The 19,959-nt window shown below is 38.9% G+C and overlaps 1 protein-coding gene across 1 annotated transcript in view; it reads left to right on the forward strand.

Annotated features, from left to right (window-relative positions):
* RLF (RLF zinc finger) overlaps positions 1-18,445 on the forward strand; it is an 86,243-nt gene extending 67,798 nt beyond the window's left edge. The window contains exons 7-8 of the mRNA XM_002927560.4: positions 7,506-7,647; positions 13,325-18,445. Of these exons, the coding sequence (XP_002927606.4) occupies positions 7,506-7,647; positions 13,325-17,974 (4,792 nt within the window). The 3' untranslated portion in view covers positions 17,975-18,445. The remainder of the gene's footprint in view (positions 1-7,505; positions 7,648-13,324) is intronic.
* Positions 18,446-19,959: the final 1,514 nt, after the last annotated feature.

Below are 19,959 nucleotides of genomic sequence, written 5' to 3' on the forward strand. Positions count from 1 at the left end.
TACTTTATTAATGTATAGAAATGCAACAGATTTATGTATATTAATTTTGTATCCTGTAACTTTACTGAGTTCATTTATCAGTTCTGATGGGTTTTTAGTGGAGTCTTTAGGGTTTTCTGTATACAGTATTATGTCATTTGTAAGTAGTGAAAGTTTCACTTCCTCCTTACTGTTTTGGATGCCTTTTATTTCCTTTTGTTGTCTGATTGCTGTGGCTAGACCTCCCAGTACTGTATTGAATAGAAGTGGTGAGAGTGGACATCCTTGTCTTGTTCCTGATCTTAGAGGAGAAGCTCTGTTTTTCATCATTGAGTATGGTGTCTGCTATGGGTTTTTCATATATGGCTTTTATTATGTTGAGGTGTGTTCCCACTAAACCCACTTTGTTGAGAGTGTTTATCATGAATGGTTGTTCTACTTTGTCACTTGCTTTTTCTGCTTCTGTTGAGATGATTTTATGGTTATTATCCTTCCTCTTATTGTAACATATCATGTTGATTGATTAGTGAATATTGAATCACCTTGCATCCCTGGAATAAATACCACTTGATCATGATGAGTAATTTTTTTTATGTATTGTTGAATTTGGTTGCTAATATTTTGTCGAATTTGCATCCATGTTCATCAGAGATACCATCCTGTATTTTTCTTTTTGTATAGTGTCTTTACCTGGTTTTGGTATTGGGGTAATCCTGGCCTGCCTCGTAGAATGGATTTGTAATCTTTCCATCCTCTTCTGTTTTTTAGAATAGTTTGAGAATAAGTTTTAAATGTTTGGCTTTTCACCTGTGAAGCCATCTGGTCTTGGACTTCTGTTTGTTAGGAGTTATTTGATTACTGATTCAATTTCACTGCTAGTAGTTGGTCTGTTCACATTCTCTTTTTATTCCTGATCCAGTTTTAGAAGGCTGTATATTTCTAGGAATTTATCCATTTCTTCTAGGTTGTCAAATTTATTGACATATAATTTTTCATAATATTCTTTTGTAATCCTTTGTATTTCTGTGGTGTCAGTTATTATTTCTCTTTAATTGATTTATTTACTTGCATCCCCCCCCCCTTTTTAAATGAGTCTGGCTAAAGGTTTATCAGTTTTGTTGGTCTTTTTAAAGAACCATCTCCTGGTTTCATTGATCTGTTCAATATTCTTTAATTTTTTTCATTTATTTCCTCTCAGATCTTTTTTATTTCCTTCTGTCTACTGGCTTTGGTCTCTATTCTTTTTTTTAGCTCTTTTAGGTGTAAGTTTGGGTTGCTTATTTGAGAGTTTTCTTGATTACAAAGTAATTTTAAAAGTATAGTCACCAGTTTTTTTAATATTCCTGATAGAGCTTCCCTTTTAGAGTGACCCGTAACTTTCTTTTTTCTTCCTTTCTTCACTCAGCCACATTAGCCCTTACAAGGATGTTACTGGCTCTAGGATTAATGCTGCTCCCCTGCAGCAGGAAGGGATTAACAGGGATTTCCCTTTTGTTGGCCTCCTGAGGAGCTATAATGAGTAGAGGAAAGAAAATATTAAGTCACTTCACACTTTGTTAAAAGTAAGCTTCTTCCAAGCAATTCAAAGAGAAATAGGATCTAAAATTTTCAAATTTGGAAACATTTTTTTTTACCCTTCTGTTGTTTTCATAGGTGTGTATTTGTTTTGCTATTGGGATATTAGATTTAGAATAACTATAACATAAAACAGTGAATTTTACTAAAGAAAATGAAACTCAGGAATTCTGTTCAAATAAATAGGATAGATTCTTTTGTTGTGCTAGAAATTTCCTGTGTTGAAGATAGTGGGCTGTATGGAATATTTGTCTAGAAAAGAAATTTTTTAAAAATTAAGTGGTATGTTTTATAATAGATATTTTTAAAAATGTGACAAAGTTGGAATCTGACAAAATCAGTCACTTATTTTTGAAAACATACCAGGGGCACCAGGGAGGTTCAGTCAGTTAAGCGTCTGCCTTCGGTTCAGGTCATGATTTCAGGGTCCTGGGATCAAGCCCTGTGTTGGGCTACTTGTTCACCTGCTTCTCCCTCTCCCTCTGCCCCTTCCCCCACTCTCTCTCTCACTCTCTTGCAAATAAATTAATAAAATCTAGAAATTAAATGTGTGTATGCATGTCTGCCTGCCTTCAGCTCAGGTCATGATCGCAGGGTCCTGGGATCGAGCCCCATGTCAGGCTCCCTGCTCAACAGGAATCCTGCTTCTCCCTTGCTTGTACTCTCTTACACTCTCTCTCTCAAATAAATAAATAAAGTCTTTAAAAAAATATATACTAGAATTTATTTATTGGAAGTATCATTCTTAAACGTGATCACCATAGAAGATAGTATTTGAAGTGCATAAACTGTGTAACTATTACCTAAAATATTTTTTTATTTTCTTAGAAATTTCCTTCAGAGAGGCGCCTGGGTGTCTCAGTTGGTTAAGCATTTGCCTTTGGCTCAGGTCATGATCTCAGGGTCCTGGGATGGAGCCCTGCGTTGGGCTCCCTGCTCAGCGGAGGGTCTGCTTCTCCCTTTCCCTCTGCCTGTTCATTCTCTTTCTCTCAAATAAATAAAATCTTTTTTTTTTTTTTAAAGATTTTATTTATGTATTCGACAGAGAGAGAGACAGCAGCGAGAGAGGGAACACAAGCAGGGGGAGTGGGAGAGGAAGAAGCAGGCTCATAGCAGAGGAGCCTGATGTGGGGCTCGATCCCGTAACACCGGGATCACGCCCTGAGCCGAAGGCAGCCGCTTAACCGCTGTGCCACCCAGGCGCCCCTCAAATAAATAAAATCTTAAAAAGAAACTTCCTTCAGAGATATTTACAAACCACAATAAAATATATTACTTATAGCAGTCACTGTGTTCATAATTATCTCAAAAGGTATGTCACTTAGCTTATTCATTACTGTGGCCCCAGATGAGTTTGGCTCTCTGCAAAAAATCAAAGATGTGCTGGAGAAATGAGTTTCCTATAGATGTCTGCAGTGGTAATATTAGAGTAGCCACGAAAATGATAAAGATAACCATTTATGAATGGGACAGTGTATATATAGATGTATAATTACTACTACTTTTATTTTTTATTTTTATTTTATTTAAATTCAAGTTAGTTAACATACAGTATATTAATAGTTTCAGGGGTAGAATTTAGTGATTCATCAGTTGCATGTAACACCCAGTTCTTACTTACATTAAGTGCCTGCCTTAATGCCCATCATTAATTACCCCATTCCCCCACCCCCCCTTCCAGCGACCCTCTCTTTGTTCCCTATGGTTAAGAGTCTCTTATGGTTTGCCTACCACTCTGTTTTCATCTTATTTTATTTTTACTACTGCTACTTTTATTTATTTATTTATTTTTTTAAAGGTTTTATTTATTTATTTGACAGAGATAGAGACAGCCAGCGAGAGAGGGACACAAGCAGGGGGAGTGGGAGAGGAAGAAGCAGGCTCATAGCAGAGGAGCCTGATGTGGGGCTCGATCCCATAACGCCAGGATCACGCCCTGAGCCGAAGGCAGACGCTTAACCGCTGTGCCACCCAGGTGCCCCTACTGCTACTTTTAAATTAAAGTTCATACAGGTGAACCTTAAACCTCCACACAAAGCTTTCAGCAGGTATTTGATAGGTTGACCTTTGCTTTCTTAGAACTGAGTTTAGGGGCGCCTGGGTGGCACAGCGGTTAAGCGTCTGCCTTCAGCTCAGGGCGTGATCCCGGCAGCGAGAGAGGGAACACAAGCAGGGGGAGTGGGAGAGGAAGAAGCAGGCTCATAGCAGAAGAGCCTGATGTGGGGCTCGATCCCAGAACGCTGGGATCACGCCCTGAGCCGAAGGCAGACGCTTTAACCGCTGTGCCACCCAGGCGCCCCAATAAATAAAAATCTTTATAAAAAAAAAGAACTGAGTTTAAATCCTGTATGTTGTACATTTGTGTTCTTCAGATGTAATTTCATGCCTTTTCTCTCCTAGACTCCTTTCATGCCTAGACTATGATATACCAGGATCGACATGTATGTTGCCCTCGGTGTCTTTCAAAGACCAGATGTCCACATATGTTTTATTTAACCCAGTTTTGTTGGANTTTTTTTTTTAACCCAGTTTTTTTGGAAAAAAAAAAAAAAAAAAAAAAAAAAAAAAAAAAGTCATGAGAATCAGCTACTATATTTGCAGGAGCCACCTTTAGGGATGGTCATTCCTTAATTCCACAAAGTTTTCTTTGCCTCATTCCCAAAATGCCTAAATTCTGGATAAAAGTATGACATATTAGCTGGACTTCCACAGTCTTCCTGTTATGCCGTAACACAGTGTAGTTTAAAGTTCTTGCTTGGTAGCTAGATCTCTGCCAAAATGTGTTCCCCCCTACTAATAGAACTAAATGTCCTTTCCAGTTTTTATGAATTTGTATATAATTTGTTGACTTGAGGTGGCATGGGGCTAATTTGAGGCGTTGGATTAATAAATTATCTTAACATTGGAAGCATCCATACGGTGGAATCATTTTCAGTATATTCTTTAATGGCTGTCCATTTTTAAAAATCATGTTATTGTAGTAATTGAAGAAGTGTTTGTCCTTCCTAGTGCTGCATGTATAATCCAGCAGGCTCTGAGTTACTATTTATTGGTGGTTTCAGTTTTCCAGTGTGCAGATTTGAATGGATGGCATCGTGGCATTTTCAAGAATAATGTACTGTTTGTTTTGGTTTCATTCAGGCAAGTTTATGTATTTGGGTGGGTAATAGCAGTTCTAAATTATTGAATTCTAATTGTGTAAATATGTATAAAAACAAAATACATGATTTTTTGTCATGGTTATTTGGATTTAAGATAACTGTATCTTGAAGTACTTAATTTAGAATAAATCGAGCCCTGGGCATTCTGATTTATTTTATTTTTTAAAAAATATTTTTTACTATTTGAGACAGAGACCACACACAGGGGGTGGGGTGCAGAAGCAGAGAGAGAAGTAAAATTATTTGAGGGGCGCCTGAGTGGCTCAGTTGGTTAAGTGTCCAACTTGTGATTTCGACTCACAAATCATTTTCGGTCATGGGATCAAGCCCCACGGTGGGCTCCTCACTCAGCAGGGAGTCTGCTTGAGATTATCTCTCTCCCTTTCCCTCTGCTTCTGTCCCCTAAAATAAATAATTTTTAAGAAAAATTATTTCAGGGGGCGCCTGGGTGGCACAGCGGTTAAGCGTCTGCCTTCAGCTCAGGGCGTGATCCCGGCGTTACGGGATCGAGCCCCACGTCAGGCTCCTCTGCTATGAGCCTGCTTCTTCCTCTCCCACTCCCCCTGCTTGTGTTCCCTCTCTCGCTGGCTGTCTCTATCTCTGTCAAATAAATAAATAAAATCTTTAAAAAAAAAAAAAAGAAAAATTATTTCAGGGGTGCCTGCGTGGCTCAGTCATCAAGCGTCTGCCTTCGGCTCAGGGCATGATCCCGGTGTTCTGGGATCACGCCCCACGTCAGGCTCCTCCGCTGGGAGCCTGCTTCTTCCTCTCCTACTCCCCCTGTTTGTGTTCCCTCTCTTGCTGGCTGTCCCTCTGTGTCTAATAAATAAATAAAATCTTTAAAAAAATTATTTCAGAGACTTTAATTCTCAACTTATCACTTTATCAGATTTGCCTAACTTTAAGCATCTGGGTAGTTGATGAATTTTTAGATTGTAGGTATTCCTTATCCTTTTCTCTTCATAATCAGGTTTTACTGGTTTTGGTAATTTTGTTCTTTTCAAATAGGATAGATTTTATACATATATTTTGATAGAACTCCTTTTTATCTCTGAGCATATATAATTCTCCACATCCTTTGTTATTCTGAATTTTGCACTATTCTCAAAACTTTTTATTACTAAGGTACTTCGCATCTAAAAGAAGCAGTCTTACGGGTTTAAAAATGAACAGTCGGGGCGCCTGGGTGGCACAGCGGTTAAGTGTCTGCCTTCGGCTCAGGGCGTGATCCCGGCGTTATGGGATCGAGCCCCACATCAGGCTCTTCCGCTATGAGCCTGCTTCTTCCTCTCCCACTCCCCCTGCTTGTGTTCCCTCTCTCGCTGGCTGTCTCTACCTCTGTCGAATAAATAAATACAACCTTTAAAAAAATTTTAAAAAATTAAAAAATTAAAATGAACAGTCATCCCGATTACTTGACTGGCCAGTAGCTATTTTCAAAGGTGATCTGTCTCAGTTTTACTTTTCCTGGTTAAGAAAGCAACACTAGTCACCAAACACAAATAGTTAAAGGAATTTTAAGTTAATTTTATTTATTATAACTCAAATTTGCCGTCATGAAATATTATCTTTTCATCACGTATCTTTTAAGGCGTATATCCATTTCCATATCTAGTCTTTGAGGCAAGTTTTATATGTTTGTAAGAATTTCACCATATGAGAACCCCAGTTACCTCTTTAAAAATATAACAAAATAAGTTCTGTTAAATATGTTTATTTTCTGTTATAATAAAAGATACGTTCGTATGTTAAGCTTTGTATTTGTGCCCAGCTTCCTAGAATAGTCTTTTAATAGCAATAAGATATTAGTGTTCTAAAACTGGCTTGTGAAAATAATACTTTTTTAATGAAAATTATTTAACAGATATTACTGTATATATTGGAGTGTACAGAAAAAAGTCACTTTTTTTAAGTGATAACATTCTCTCTAAACTTACCTTGCATTCATATTTCTGATTCATGTTAACATTTTTATCCTAGGCATTTTTGAGTTTCTAGTGCTTTTCCTTAAGAGTTTTCTCTTAACCCACTCAGTACTTTTAATTAACTTAATCTTTCCAAGCTTTTCTTTGTTTCCATAATGAATATTTGTAGGATTCTTGTATTTTAGCCATTTCCAAGAGTACCATTTTACTAATTTTATTAGTAATATTTAAACATCCCCAGATACATGCCTAAGTAGCACCATCACATTTTAGAGCTGGAAAGGGGCAGGAGATTTGTGTTAGGGTATTTATTAGTTTATACGTTTTGTTAGCAGTGTAGGGCTGTCAGATGATCCCTGCCCACTAGGATAAGGTTTAATTCAGTCAATATAATTACCAGTATAAGGGGGAAAACCTTTTGGAATAAGATTGGATCTAAGTGTTTTAAAATGTCAGTGTAAAGGGGCCCCTGGGTGGCTCACTTGGTTGAGTGTCTGACTCTTGGTCTCACTCAGCTCAGATCTTGACCTCAGGACTGTAAGTTCGGGCCCCTCATTGGGCTCCACACTGAGCCTAGCATGGAACCCACTTAAAACAAAATGTCAACATAAAGGAGGTAGTCTTTGCTGTTTTTACTTTTTCCCGCCGCAAAGAAGAAAAAAGTAGTGGAATTTTCAGGGAGGATTCTCAACAGTTTTACCAATTTGAGAGGATACAGTAGGGAATATTGATAGCTTTTTTTTTCCCTAGTTTTTGCTTACTATTAACTTATTTTTATAAATAACAAAACACCAAAATGGGATGGGGAGGTGGACAGCAAATACCAGTTGCTTTAAATGTTTTACCTTAATCTTTCTTTTTATAGGGAATTGACTCTCTTTTGGAGTAAACTGCAAAGAAGAATTGACCCTTCTTTAGACACTTTTTTGGAGCGCTGTCGTCAATTTGGTGTCATAGCTAAAACACAGCAGCATTTATTTTGCCTGATTAGAGTTATACAAACCGAAGTGAGTAATTTTACTTTTTTAATGATGATTGTCCTAAAACGAAGAAATGAGTGGGGAGATAACTTCTGAGGCAACTCCTCTTAGATGAGGGAAATTGAGAAATAATGGGCTTTAATAAGATTGTGGAATTGGACATAATTAGCCATTTCTGCGGATTGATCTTCTGGAATCCACAGCTTTTCTTAATGGAAAATAGTGATTTGAAGTGACAGACCATTGGAGGAAAGGAAGATTATGTTTTTGGGCTGTCACCTCAACTACCCTATATCTACTTTTACTAGAACAGTTTTCTGTTTTTTTTACAGGTGTGTTTGTTTGCATATTAACTGAATTACTAGAAAAGAAAATCTAATTGTATTTTTTATATTTTCCTTAAGAATGGAGTGATACATTTTCTAAGTTTTGAAATAATAGAACAGTTCCAGAATCAACTCTATACAAATTGTAAACTTCTGTACAAACCAATAAGAAACAAGGTAGATATTTTTAGGAAATAAATATTTCCTAAAATGAAATGAGGTGCCATGTATAAAGCCTTGTGTTTTGAGTTCAGCTGTATATATACACACACACAAAGACTACCAGCCTAGAGATTCAGAATGAATCTTATACTGTGCTCTATTTTTATGTTGTTTTTAGTATTTGCTAATAACTGAGCTCTCAACATACCCATATATGTAATGGTTAATGGGTATGTTTTAGGGGTTACTTCTCTGATAACATTCAAGGATTGATTATACTAAAGTCAAGGCACAGTTGTATCTTTGATACATACTGTCTCCTTTAATGTTTTAAACGTCTATATCCTGTACTTTATTTGAAATATGTTGGTCTGGTCTTCAGTGGTAAAGACAGGAAAAGGTAGAACATTTTATTAAAAGTAAATTTGTGGTCAGATAGATAAGTTAGGTGGTAATTATTTTTAATCACTGTGAATCCAGTTGTATCTCCTATCACAGAAACATGTGCCAGCAATTACAGAACTTGCTTTATTTAAAAAATTAGTTTTAAAACCAGCCTTTAAAAAGTTTTGTAATCTTTAAGGAAAGTATTAGTTTTCTATTGCTGCATGGAAATTACGACAAACTTAGCACTTAAAACAATACCCAGTTGTTAGCTACAGTGTGGTAGGACACAGTGTAGCACAGCGTGGCAAGGTTTGCTGCTCAGAGCATCACAAAGGTGAAATCAAGGTGTTGACCAGGTTGCATTCTTATCTAGAAGCTTTGTGGAAAATCCGCTTCTAAGTTCATTCTTATTGCTCACAGAATTCAGTTCTTTTTGATTGTAGGACCAAGGTCCTCATTTTCTTGACAGCTGTCAGCCACATTCTGTTTTCAGCTACTAGAAGCCTCCCTCATCCCATACCTGCATTTTTAAGCCAGCAGAAGTATAAGGAATTCTAATCCGAATCTGACTTCCAAACCTAGATTTAAAGGGCTTAAATGATTAAGTCAGGCCCACCTAGGTAATCCACCTGTCTTAAGATCAACTGACTTGGGGCCTTAATTACACCTGCACAGTCCTTTTTGCCATATGACGTAATCATAGGAATGGATACTGTATTTACAGGATCCACTTAAACTTGAGGAGAGGAGATCATACAAAGGTGAGGGTCACTGGGGGGTCATCTTAGAGTTACCATGAGGAGCCACAGAAAATGGGAAAGCTACTAGAGGACTAGGGAAAATGGGTTTCTGACACAGACGAAGGAATTTGCTGTCCCCTTGCATAACCAGAACCCATTTCTCTTTAATCTTAGTCTAGGATACTTTCCAATATAATAATTCATGATAACTAGCCTGAAGGGTAGAAAAGATGTGGACTGGTAGGTGGAAGGGAGGTGAGTATAGAATTCCTTTCAAATTGAGAGACTCATCTCTAGGTTTTTAAAGAGAGGTGATCTAGCCTATTTCACTTAGGATCTAGTTCTGCAGTGAATGGTGGATATCCCACAATAGTAGTGAGCTAAGGAGGATGGAAGTTTCTCCCCCTTTCATATGGGTAGATAATCCAGGCAGACAGGCCAAGGTTGCTGTTAGTGGCTCCACATACCAGAAACCCAGGTTCCTTTTGTTTGTCTGCCATCAACACATGGTTTCCATCTCATAATCTGAGACTTAACTATTCCAATCCTAAGTATCATGTCTCCTCCATTCTAGACAGCAAGGTGGCAGGGGGCGAGGAGAGAGGGGCAGACCACACAAACCACACTATGATACACCTTTCCCTCACTCCTTCCAATACACACCCGCATGGCTATATTTAGCTGCAAGGGAGGCGAGATATATTCGTTATTTCAGGTTACTTTGTAATCAGATAAAAATCAGGCATTCTGTTTTTGTAGCAAAAGGGGATATTGGGAGACAGCTAGTAACCAGTGACATAGCCCTTGGGATGGAACAGGTTAATGATACTGAAAAGCTGTGGGGTTTAGGCCTCTTGCAGAAGGCAACAGTGAGTGTGTAATGGGGAAGGTTTTATAATAGTACCTCTTTATTTTCTGGGCTTCCGTTTTCTATAAATAGCTTAAACCAGATCATCACATAAAGGTGCTTAGAGTAGGGACACCTGGGTGGCTCAGTCAGTTGAGCATCCAACTCTTGATCTCAGCTCAGGTCTTAATCTCAGGGTCATGAGTTCAGGCCCCGAGTTGGGCTCCACGTTGGGCATGGAGCCTACTTAAAAAAAAATAAATAAGGTGCTTGGAGTTGTTAGACTTTATTTTTTTTTTAAAGATTTTATTTATTTATTCGACAGAGATAGAGACAGCCAGCGAGAGAGGGAACACAAGCAGGGGGAGAGGGAGAGGAAGAAGCAGGCTCATAGCAGAGGAGCCTGACGTGGGGCTCGATCCCACAATGCCGGAATCACGCCCTGAGCCGAAGGCAGACGCTTAACCGCTGCGCCACCCAGGCGCCGCTGGAGTTGTTAGACTTTAAAAATAGTATGACAGAATGGATGTGGATGAGGTTGTATTTTGAAGTGAAAGTAATAAGAAGAGGGATCATCATGAATCCAGTTTATTTGGCCATGCGGCCCTTTTTGGTTTAACATACGGTGCTTACTGTTTGCAAAACAAGACTTTGTCTAGTTTAATTCCTTCTCTTTAGTAATGAAGAAGCTGAAAATTAGAGGTATGTGACTTGTAAGGATCTTAAACCTAGTTTGCAGCAGAGTCAGGACTAGACAAATTGCATAATGTGATAGAAGATTATCTTTTGTAAATCAGAGCACAGGGGACTTGGAGGGTCTGATAAGTTTTAAAATAACTCATAGGTTCTCAACAAATTATTATTAAACTCCTTTTTTGGAAGACTGAGATAAACAGCAAAGAATGTCCATTCTTTCTTGAACAGCCAAGTCTGGTTGAAATGGTAAAATCTAGGAAATCACTAAGCACTTTTCAAAAGACAGTCTAGGGGCGCCTGGGTGGCACAGCGGTTGAGCGTCTGCCTTTGGCTCAGGGCGTGATCCCGGCGTTATGGGATCGAGCCCCACATCAAGCTCTTCCGCTATGAGCCTGCTTCTTCCTCTCCTACTTCCCCTGCTTGTGTTTCCTCTCTTGCTGGCTGTCTCTATCTCTGTCGAATAAATAAATAAAATCTTTAAAAAAAGAAAAAAGTTACTTGTTAAAAGAGTGGTGAATAAATCAGAATTAGGATATGGAATGCAGAGCTGAATTTAAAGGCATTGATGGACATGACTAAATTGATTTTTAACTAGGTAGCTGAAAACAAGAGTGGCATGGCATATTATATCCAGGGCGCATAGGTTATAACCGTGTCAGATAACCTTTGGAATTCTTACCGGCTTATAAAGTGGTTAAGAACTGAGGTTATACACAGAGATTGCTTTAAGTTTAAATCCTTGTTCCTCTGCTCACTGCCTGCTGACATTGGCAATTAATGTGATGAGCCTTGGTTTCTTCATCTATAAAATGAGGATAATGTATGAAAAGAGTATTTGGAGTAGTACCTAGAATGTAGTAACGGTTCTGTAAATTGATGGTAGTTGTTTCTTTGTGTTCCTAGAATTTGGAATGGTACCCAACACAGAATAATTGCTTAACAGATTGATTACTGATTTGAACAGTAGAATTTATCCTCAGTTATTTTACATGATATTCTGATGGGTAGTTACAATATGCCAGCAATGTAGTAATCACTTTATATTATCTTACTTCATTTTTATAATAATGTTAAGAGGAAAATCTAATACTGCCACTGCTGTTATCATTTTATAGATGAGGCAGCAACAACTTAGGAGTTAAGAACTTGGCACTGCAGTGAAGCTGGGGTTCAAAGGCTGATTGAAAATTCTATGCTCTTGGGGCACCTGGTTGGCTCAGTTGGTAGAGCACACTGGTCTTGATCTCGGAGTTGTGAATTTGAGCCCCACGTTGGACATAGAGATTACTTTTTTTTTTAAATTTTATTTGTTTGAGATTACTTTTTTAAAAACTCTTATGCTCTTATGTACTGTATTTTAAGCCACTCTGCCATATAATTCCACTTGTCTTTGCTCATAATATTTTCACATTCCATTTCAACTTCTTACATAAGTCATCTTGTATGCACTAGCCTTTTATCACATGTAACCAGATCTTTTTCCTGATTTTTGGTTAGTTTCTAAGAACGGTTGCTGTAGAGAGATTTTAAATTTCTGTTGTTTTTCCCATGGGAATCTGAGATGCAGTACACCTATAGTGTACTATATTAGTACTAAAGTACTAATTCTTTTTTTTTTTTTTTAAAGATTTTATTTATTTATTTGACAGAGACACAGCCAGAGAGAGAGGGAACACAAGCAGGGGGAGTGGGAGAGAAGAAGCAGGCTTCAGGTGGAGGAGCCCGACGCGGGGCTCAATCCCAGAATACTGGGATCACGCCCTGAGGCGAAGGCAGACGCTTAACGCCTGAGCCACCCAGGCGCCCCTAAAGTACTAATTCTTTTAGGAGGAAATGGGGAGGGGCCCTTGGGTGGCTCAGTCAGTTAAGCATTGGACTCTTGATTTCAGCTCGGGTTATGATCTCAGGGTTTGTGAGATCCAGCCCCACATTGGGCTCTGGCTGGGCATGGAACCTACTTAAGATTCTCTCTCCCTCTGCCCCTTCCCCCTCTATAAAAAAAAAGGCGGGGGAGGAAATGGGGACAGTCTTTTATTTTAGCCTTAAGATTTTGGAAACACCCAGCTGTTCATTACACATGGGTTTCTTCAATTGAATTCGGTCCTAGACTCACTTTTATACAGGTGTTTCCTCTTATACCCATTTATTTAACCCCTGTCCTTCCTAACCAGCTTAAGACAATTCTTTTTTGAATCCTTCAGTGACCTTATTTATCCTGAATTCCTTTGAATTCATGTACCTTTATTGTTTATACATTTGGCATATAAGCAGATTCCTTGAGGGTTAGAGAGTGCTTTAGTATGCAGTGCCTTATAAAATTGGACACTCTATAAATGTACATTGTTATTGTTCATGGTTGTAACATCTAATCCAGTCCTTTGCATGTTGAGATAAGAAGGATCTAAATGTAACTTGCAGGAAGAAAGATTAAAGATAAAATTTAAGAACTCTAAAAGTTTTGAGGAGTATATCTTACCAGTGAAAGTTATGTAGTATTTCCATAATGAAAAAGAATAGTAACCCCCCCCCCCCCGTTTTTCTTATAGGCACAAGATGCTGGTCTTGGGGTGTCAATTTTACTATGTGTCAGAGCTCTTCAACTCAGATCAAGTGAGGATGAAGAAATGAAGGCATCAGTTTGTAAAACAATTGCTTGTCTTTTACCAGAAGATTTAGAAGTCAGACGAGCTTGTCAGCTTACAGAATTCTTAATTGAACCCAGTTTGGATGGATTTAATATGTTGGAAGAACTGTATTTGCAGCCAGATCAAAAATTTGATGAAGAAAATGCTCCAGTTCCAAATTCTCTCCGATGTGAGCTCTTACTGGCTTTAAAGGCCCACTGGCCTTTTGATCCTGAATTTTGGGACTGGAAAACTTTAAAACGACACTGCCACCAACTGCTAGGACAAGAAGCCTCCGATTCTGATGATGATCTAAGTGGCTATGAAATGTCTATTAATGACACAGATGTTTTAGAGTCATTTCTCAGTGACTATGAGGAAGGTAAAGAAGATAAACAATACAGAAGAAGAGACTTGACAGATCAGCATAAGGAGAAAAGAGACAAAAAACCCATTGGTTCTTCTGAAAGGTACCAGAGGTGGCTTCAGTACAAATTTTTCTGTTTGTTATGTAAGCGGGAATGTATAGAGGCCAGGATTCTTCATCATTCTAAGATGCATATGGAAGATGGAATTTACACCTGTCCGGTTTGTATTAAAAAATTCAAGAGAAAAGAAATATTTGTTCCTCATGTGATGGAACATGTTAAAATGCCACCAAGCAGAAGGGACCGCTCTAGAAAGAAGTTACTGTTGAAAGGCTCTCAAAAGGGGATTTGTCCCAAGAGCCCCTCTGCAACCCTGGAGCAAAACCAGTCGTTGGATGAACAAGCCAAAGGAGAGTCTCATGAATATGTCACATTCAGCAAATTAGAAGATTGCCACTTGCAAGACAGAGATTTGTACCCATGTCCTGGCACAGACTGTTCCCGTGTATTTAAGCAGTTTAAATACTTAAGTGTGCATCTTAAAGCTGAACACCAAAATAATGATGAAAATGCCAAGCATTACTTGGATATGAAAAACAGAAGAGAGAAGTGTACTTATTGTCGACGACATTTCATGTCTGCTTTTCACCTGCGGGAGCATGAACAAGTGCACTGTGGTCCTCAACCTTATATGTGTGTATCTATAGATTGCTATGCAAGGTTTGGATCAGTGAATGAACTACTTAACCATAAACAAAAACATGATGATCTGCGTTATAAATGTGAATTAAATGGCTGTAATATTGTTTTCAGTGACTTGGGACAGCTTTACCACCACGAAGCACAACACTTTAGGGATGCATCTTACACATGCAACTTTGTTGGCTGTAAAAAATTCTATTATTCTAAAATTGAATACCAGGATCACCTCTCAATGCATAATGTTGAAAGTTCGAACGGAGATGTGAAGAAATCGGTGAAACTTGAGGAGGCTGCACCAGGTGAAAAGCAAGGTTGTATCGATCAGCCCCATCTACTTGACCAAACTGATAAATCACATTTACCTGAAGATCTTCTTTTCTGCGCAGGATCAGCTAGTTCTCAAATAGAAACTGCAGAAAATCTGAAAGAAAACAGTGACAGTAATTCTAGTGATCAGTTAAGTCATAGCTCTTCAGCTTCCATGAATGAAGAGTTAATTGATACACTGGATCACTCTGAAACCATGCAGGATATATTATTATCTCATGAGAAAGTCTTTGTGCCCTCCAGTTTAAAAGAAAAATGTTCCAATGTGGCAGTTTGTTTTGATGGGACTAAGTTTACCTGTGGTTTCGATGGCTGTGGTTCCACGTACAAAAATGCAAGAGGGATGCAGAAGCATCTGCGGAAGGTGCATCCATACCATTTCAAACCCAAAAAGATAAAGACAAAAGATGTCTTTCCCTGTTCGGGTAATGAACATAATCAGACAGCTGAAAAGTTGGATGCAGAGCCTAAACCCAGCTCAGATACAAACAGTGACTCTCCGGATGAAGGTGTGGATCACAACGTTCATATTAAGTGCAAGCGAGAATATCAGGGTTATTCGTCAGAAGCTTCCATTTGTGCTTCTAAACGGCCGTGTACAGAGGATACCATGTTGGAACTTTTGTTACGCTTGAAACATTTAAGCTTGAAAAACTCAATAACACATGGATCTTTCTCAGGGTCATTGCAGGGGTACCCATCCAGCGGTGCTAAGTCTCTTCAGTCGGTTTCACCTACTATCTCAGACCTTAATTTTCAGAATCAAGATGAGAATATGCCAAGTCAGTACCTTGCACAGTTGGCAGCTAAGCCTTTTTTCTGTGAGCTCCAAGGGTGCAAATATGAATTTGTGACCAGAGAGGCTTTGTTAATGCATTATCTTAAAAAACATAATTATTCAAAAGAAAAAGTCCTTCAGTTAACTATGTTTCAACATCGGTATTCTCCATTCCAGTGTCATATTTGCCAAAGGTCATTTACAAGAAAAACACACCTGAGGATTCATTATAAAAATAAACATCAAATTGGCAGTGACAGAGTAACTCACAAACTATTAGATAACGAAAAATGTGATCATGAAGGCCCATGCTCAGTAGACAGATTGAAAGGTGATTGCTCTGCAGAACTTGGCGGTGATCCCAGCAGTAACTCCGAGAAGCCACACTGTCACACTAAAAAGGATGAATGCAGTTCCGAAACAGATTTGGAGTCATCTTGCGAAGAAACAGAAAGTAAAACCTCTGATATTTCGTCACCAATAGGTAGCCATAGAGAAGAACGAGAAGGACGAGAGGGACGAGGTAGCAGGAGAACTGTTGCTAAAGGAAATCTCTGCTATATTTTGAATAAATACCACAAACCATTCCATTGTATCCATAAAACTTGCAACTCCTCATTCACCAATCTGAAAGGCTTGATTCGTCATTACAGAACTGTACATCAGTACAACAAAGAACAGTTATGTTTAGAGAAAGACAAAGCAAGAACCAAAAGGGAACTTGTCAAATGTAAAAAGATATTTGCTTGCAAGTATAAGGAGTGTAACAAACGTTTCCTGTGTTCCAAAGCTCTTGCGAAGCACTGTAGCGACTCTCATAACCTAGACCACATTGAAGAGCCTAAAGTGCTTTCCGAGGCTGAATCTGCAGCCCGGTTTTCCTGTAACCAGCCTCAGTGCCCTGCTGTGTTTTATACATTCAGCAAGCTGAAGCACCACTTGATGGAACAGCATAATATTGAAGGAGAAATACATTCGGATTATGAAATTCATTGTGATCTTAATGGCTGTGGCCAGATTTTCACCCATCGCAGTAATTATTCTCAACATGTATATTACCGACATAAGGACTATTACGATGATCTGTTTAGAAGCCAGAAAGTGGCAAATGAAAGGCTGCTAAGGAGTGAAAAGGTGTGTCCAACGGCGCTTACTCAAGGGCATGAACATCAGACTACCAGGAGATCCTTTAATGCTAAGGCTAAAAAATGTAGTTTAATCAAAGAAAAGAAGGCTCCAATTAGTTTTAAAACAAGAGCTGAAGCCCTTCATATGTGTGTGGAGCAGTCTGAGCACACCCAGTACCCCTGCATGGTTCAGGGGTGCTTGTCTGTGGTGAAGCTGGAGAGCAGCATAGTGAGGCATTATAAACGCACCCATCAGATGAGTAGTGCTTACTTAGAGCAACAGATGGAAAATCTTGTCGTCTGTGTTAAGTATGGTACCAAAATTAAGGAGGAGCCCCCTTCTGAAGCAGAGCCCTATATAAAGAAGGAAGAGAATAGCTGTGAATCAGAGCACACAAAGCACAGCCATTCCCCAGGTGACATTAGCGTACCCGCCCAGAACACGGATTCCCTTCATCCAGGCGAAAGGGAGGGAGGCCAGAAAGGATGTACAGAAAGCAAACCGGTGTTTGATGCAGATAATCTGCTCTACAGAGGAACTTTGAAATGTAACCATAGTTCGGAAACCACTTCTTTGGAACAATGTAATATAGTTCAGCCTCCTCCTTGTAAAATAGAAAATCCCATACCTAATCCTAGCGGGACTGAAAGTGGGACTTACTTCACAAGTTTCCAGCTGCCTTTACCAAGGCTCAAAGACTCCGAAACTGGGCAGCAAAGTTCAGGGCAAGAAAACACTGTAAAAAACTCAACCCATGTCCCAAAAGAAAATTTTAGGAAGCATCCACAGCCCAGGTCATTTGATTTGAAGACTTATAAACCTATGGGATTTGAATCTTCATTTCTGAAATTTATTCAGGAAAGTGAAGAGAAAGAAGATGATTTTGATGATTGGGAACCTTCAGAGCACTTAACATTAAGTAATTCTTCACAACCCAGTAATGACCTAACAGAGAGTGTTATGGCAAATAATATGGTGAACGACAATGACCCTGAAGTTGACATACCTCATTCTTCCAGTGACTCTGCAATTCATGAGAACCTGACTGCGATCCCACCTTTGATAGTAGCGGAGACAGGAACAGTTCCTTCCTTGGAAAACCTGAGGGTTGTATTGGACAAAGCATTAACAGACTGTGGAGAGCTTGCCTTAAAACAGCTTCATTATCTTCGGCCAGTGGTTGTCCTTGAAAGATCTAAGTTTTCCACACCAATTTTAGACTTGTTTCCAACAAAAAAGACAGATGAGCTTTGTGTAGGAAGTTCCTAAATAGCAATTTTGTTTTAGAAACAGACTGGCTCCAACACTGCAACATGGGGACAATTGCCAACTTGAACAAAGGCTGAGAACCAGCCACACCGTTGTTTAGGGTAGACTAGGCTGTGTATTTACATGAATGTATAATATCTATGTCAGCAGTATTGGCTGAGTCCATTAGCTCTCCAGTTGGTTTATTGATTGGATTTTTTTGTTTGTTTATTAAAAAAAGAAATGGAACTGTACTCTTGTTTGGTGCTAATTAATACATCAAAATATATTGGGGCTTCCTTTTTCAAATTAAGTGTGCATGATTGTATATGGAACAAATACTAAGATCCCAGGTGGGAGGGCTAGGGAAAGGGATACGGAGTTCTTACTTGACTTGAATGTGCACCTGAGGGTGCTTTGTGTAATATATTGTACACTACAGCATCTTATATTTTTTGAGTTGAGTTTCAATAAATTACAATTTTTCACCCATTTCTTGTTTACTCACAATGAGTTTTCCTGCCATACATAAACTGAAACTGCACTTGTATTTTCTGGAATGTGCACTTACATTTTGCCCCAGTAGTTTTTCGTTTCTCACTAACCAAACCATTTAGATCAAGCTTCTTTCTGAGTGACTATTGTCTTAAAGTTTTTGTGCAAAGAAAATTCCGAAATTGAGTAATTAACTCTGAGAGTCAACATAACTCCAAAGGAGAATGTCCAGGAGTTGTCCGGGTGGAGTGAGAATACCAAGCAGAACATGAAGGGCATAGATGGACACAGTAATGTTTCCAGGGAGCTACAAACAACGTGGTAGGCTGCAATGAAGGGGAGCACTGAGGTGGGTGAGATTATTGTAGAGATAGATGGGCAGGAACCCAACCATGAATGCTAAGGAGTTTGAACTTGAATCCACAGGCAGCTGAGAGCCTTTGAAGGATTTGAACAAAATAACATGATAATGTTAATTGTAATGTTAAATTAATAACAATTTGTAGATAACGTGAGTGTGATTTGAGGGGCTGAGAATGGAAACAGACACCAAGACTGTTGAAGTATCTGAGGCAAATTTGGTGAGACTTTATACTGACAGTTGCACCACAAGGAAGAGGAGATGAAAGTGAGAAATTTAAGGAGAGGGTTGTTAAGCCTTGGAGGGTGAAAAAAATATTTTTAGGAAAACTGAGAGATTCAGTAGTGATGCATCCGATTGAGGAGGGAATGCAAAAGGAAGAAACGAATTTGGGGAAAGAGGATGGAAAGCCAAGATGAGCTTGGTCTTTGGATGTGTTGAGCCTCAGTGGACTGTGAGCCATGTATGTCTGATGACAAGGAAAGCAGTGTGTTCTTATAAATACAGCAGCTTTATTCTCTGTGCTGGTGAGGTTTTCAGTAACTTTCATTAGCTAGCAGTGAAGTGACTCAGACACTCCTAACATCCCTTTCTTAATGCCAGTGGTTAGGATTTCAAGATCTTTTCTCTGACTCTTAAACCTTGTAGTTTTGTTTTGTCAGCTCTTAAGGAATTTCGTTCTGTCACCTCCTTACCCTAAGTCTGAAGCACACCCCTGCCCCGTGCCCAGGTGGTTTCATGGTTCAGATCCTAGTAGGTTCTGAACAGAGGGTTCCCAAGATTCTGTTGAAAGAAAAAGTGGCAGAAACTGGGGAACATCTTAGAGGCTAAGGCTACTACTGATTCCTTGGGACCTTTTCTGTCGGCTTCAGTTTCCTCACCTATAAATGAAAAGATATGGGATATCCTCTTACATCACTTTCTGTGATCTAAGTATGAGAAACATCTGGTGGCTTCATTCTTTAAATTCCTTATACTAGAGATTTTTAGCCCAGAACAAGAGAAAGTTGCTAATTTGCTGAACTATATCCATTCAACTACTCCTAACTTCTACCCAAACCCTAATTTTCAAAACTCTGTTGGAAGTTTGCTTCAAGTACAAGCCACAATGGTTCATCATAAGATTACTTTCTGTTCCAGTTGGAGCATC

This window comes from Ailuropoda melanoleuca, chromosome 2, assembly GCF_002007445.2.
Source record: "Ailuropoda melanoleuca isolate Jingjing chromosome 2, ASM200744v2, whole genome shotgun sequence".
Lineage (NCBI taxonomy): Eukaryota > Metazoa > Chordata > Mammalia > Carnivora > Ursidae > Ailuropoda > Ailuropoda melanoleuca.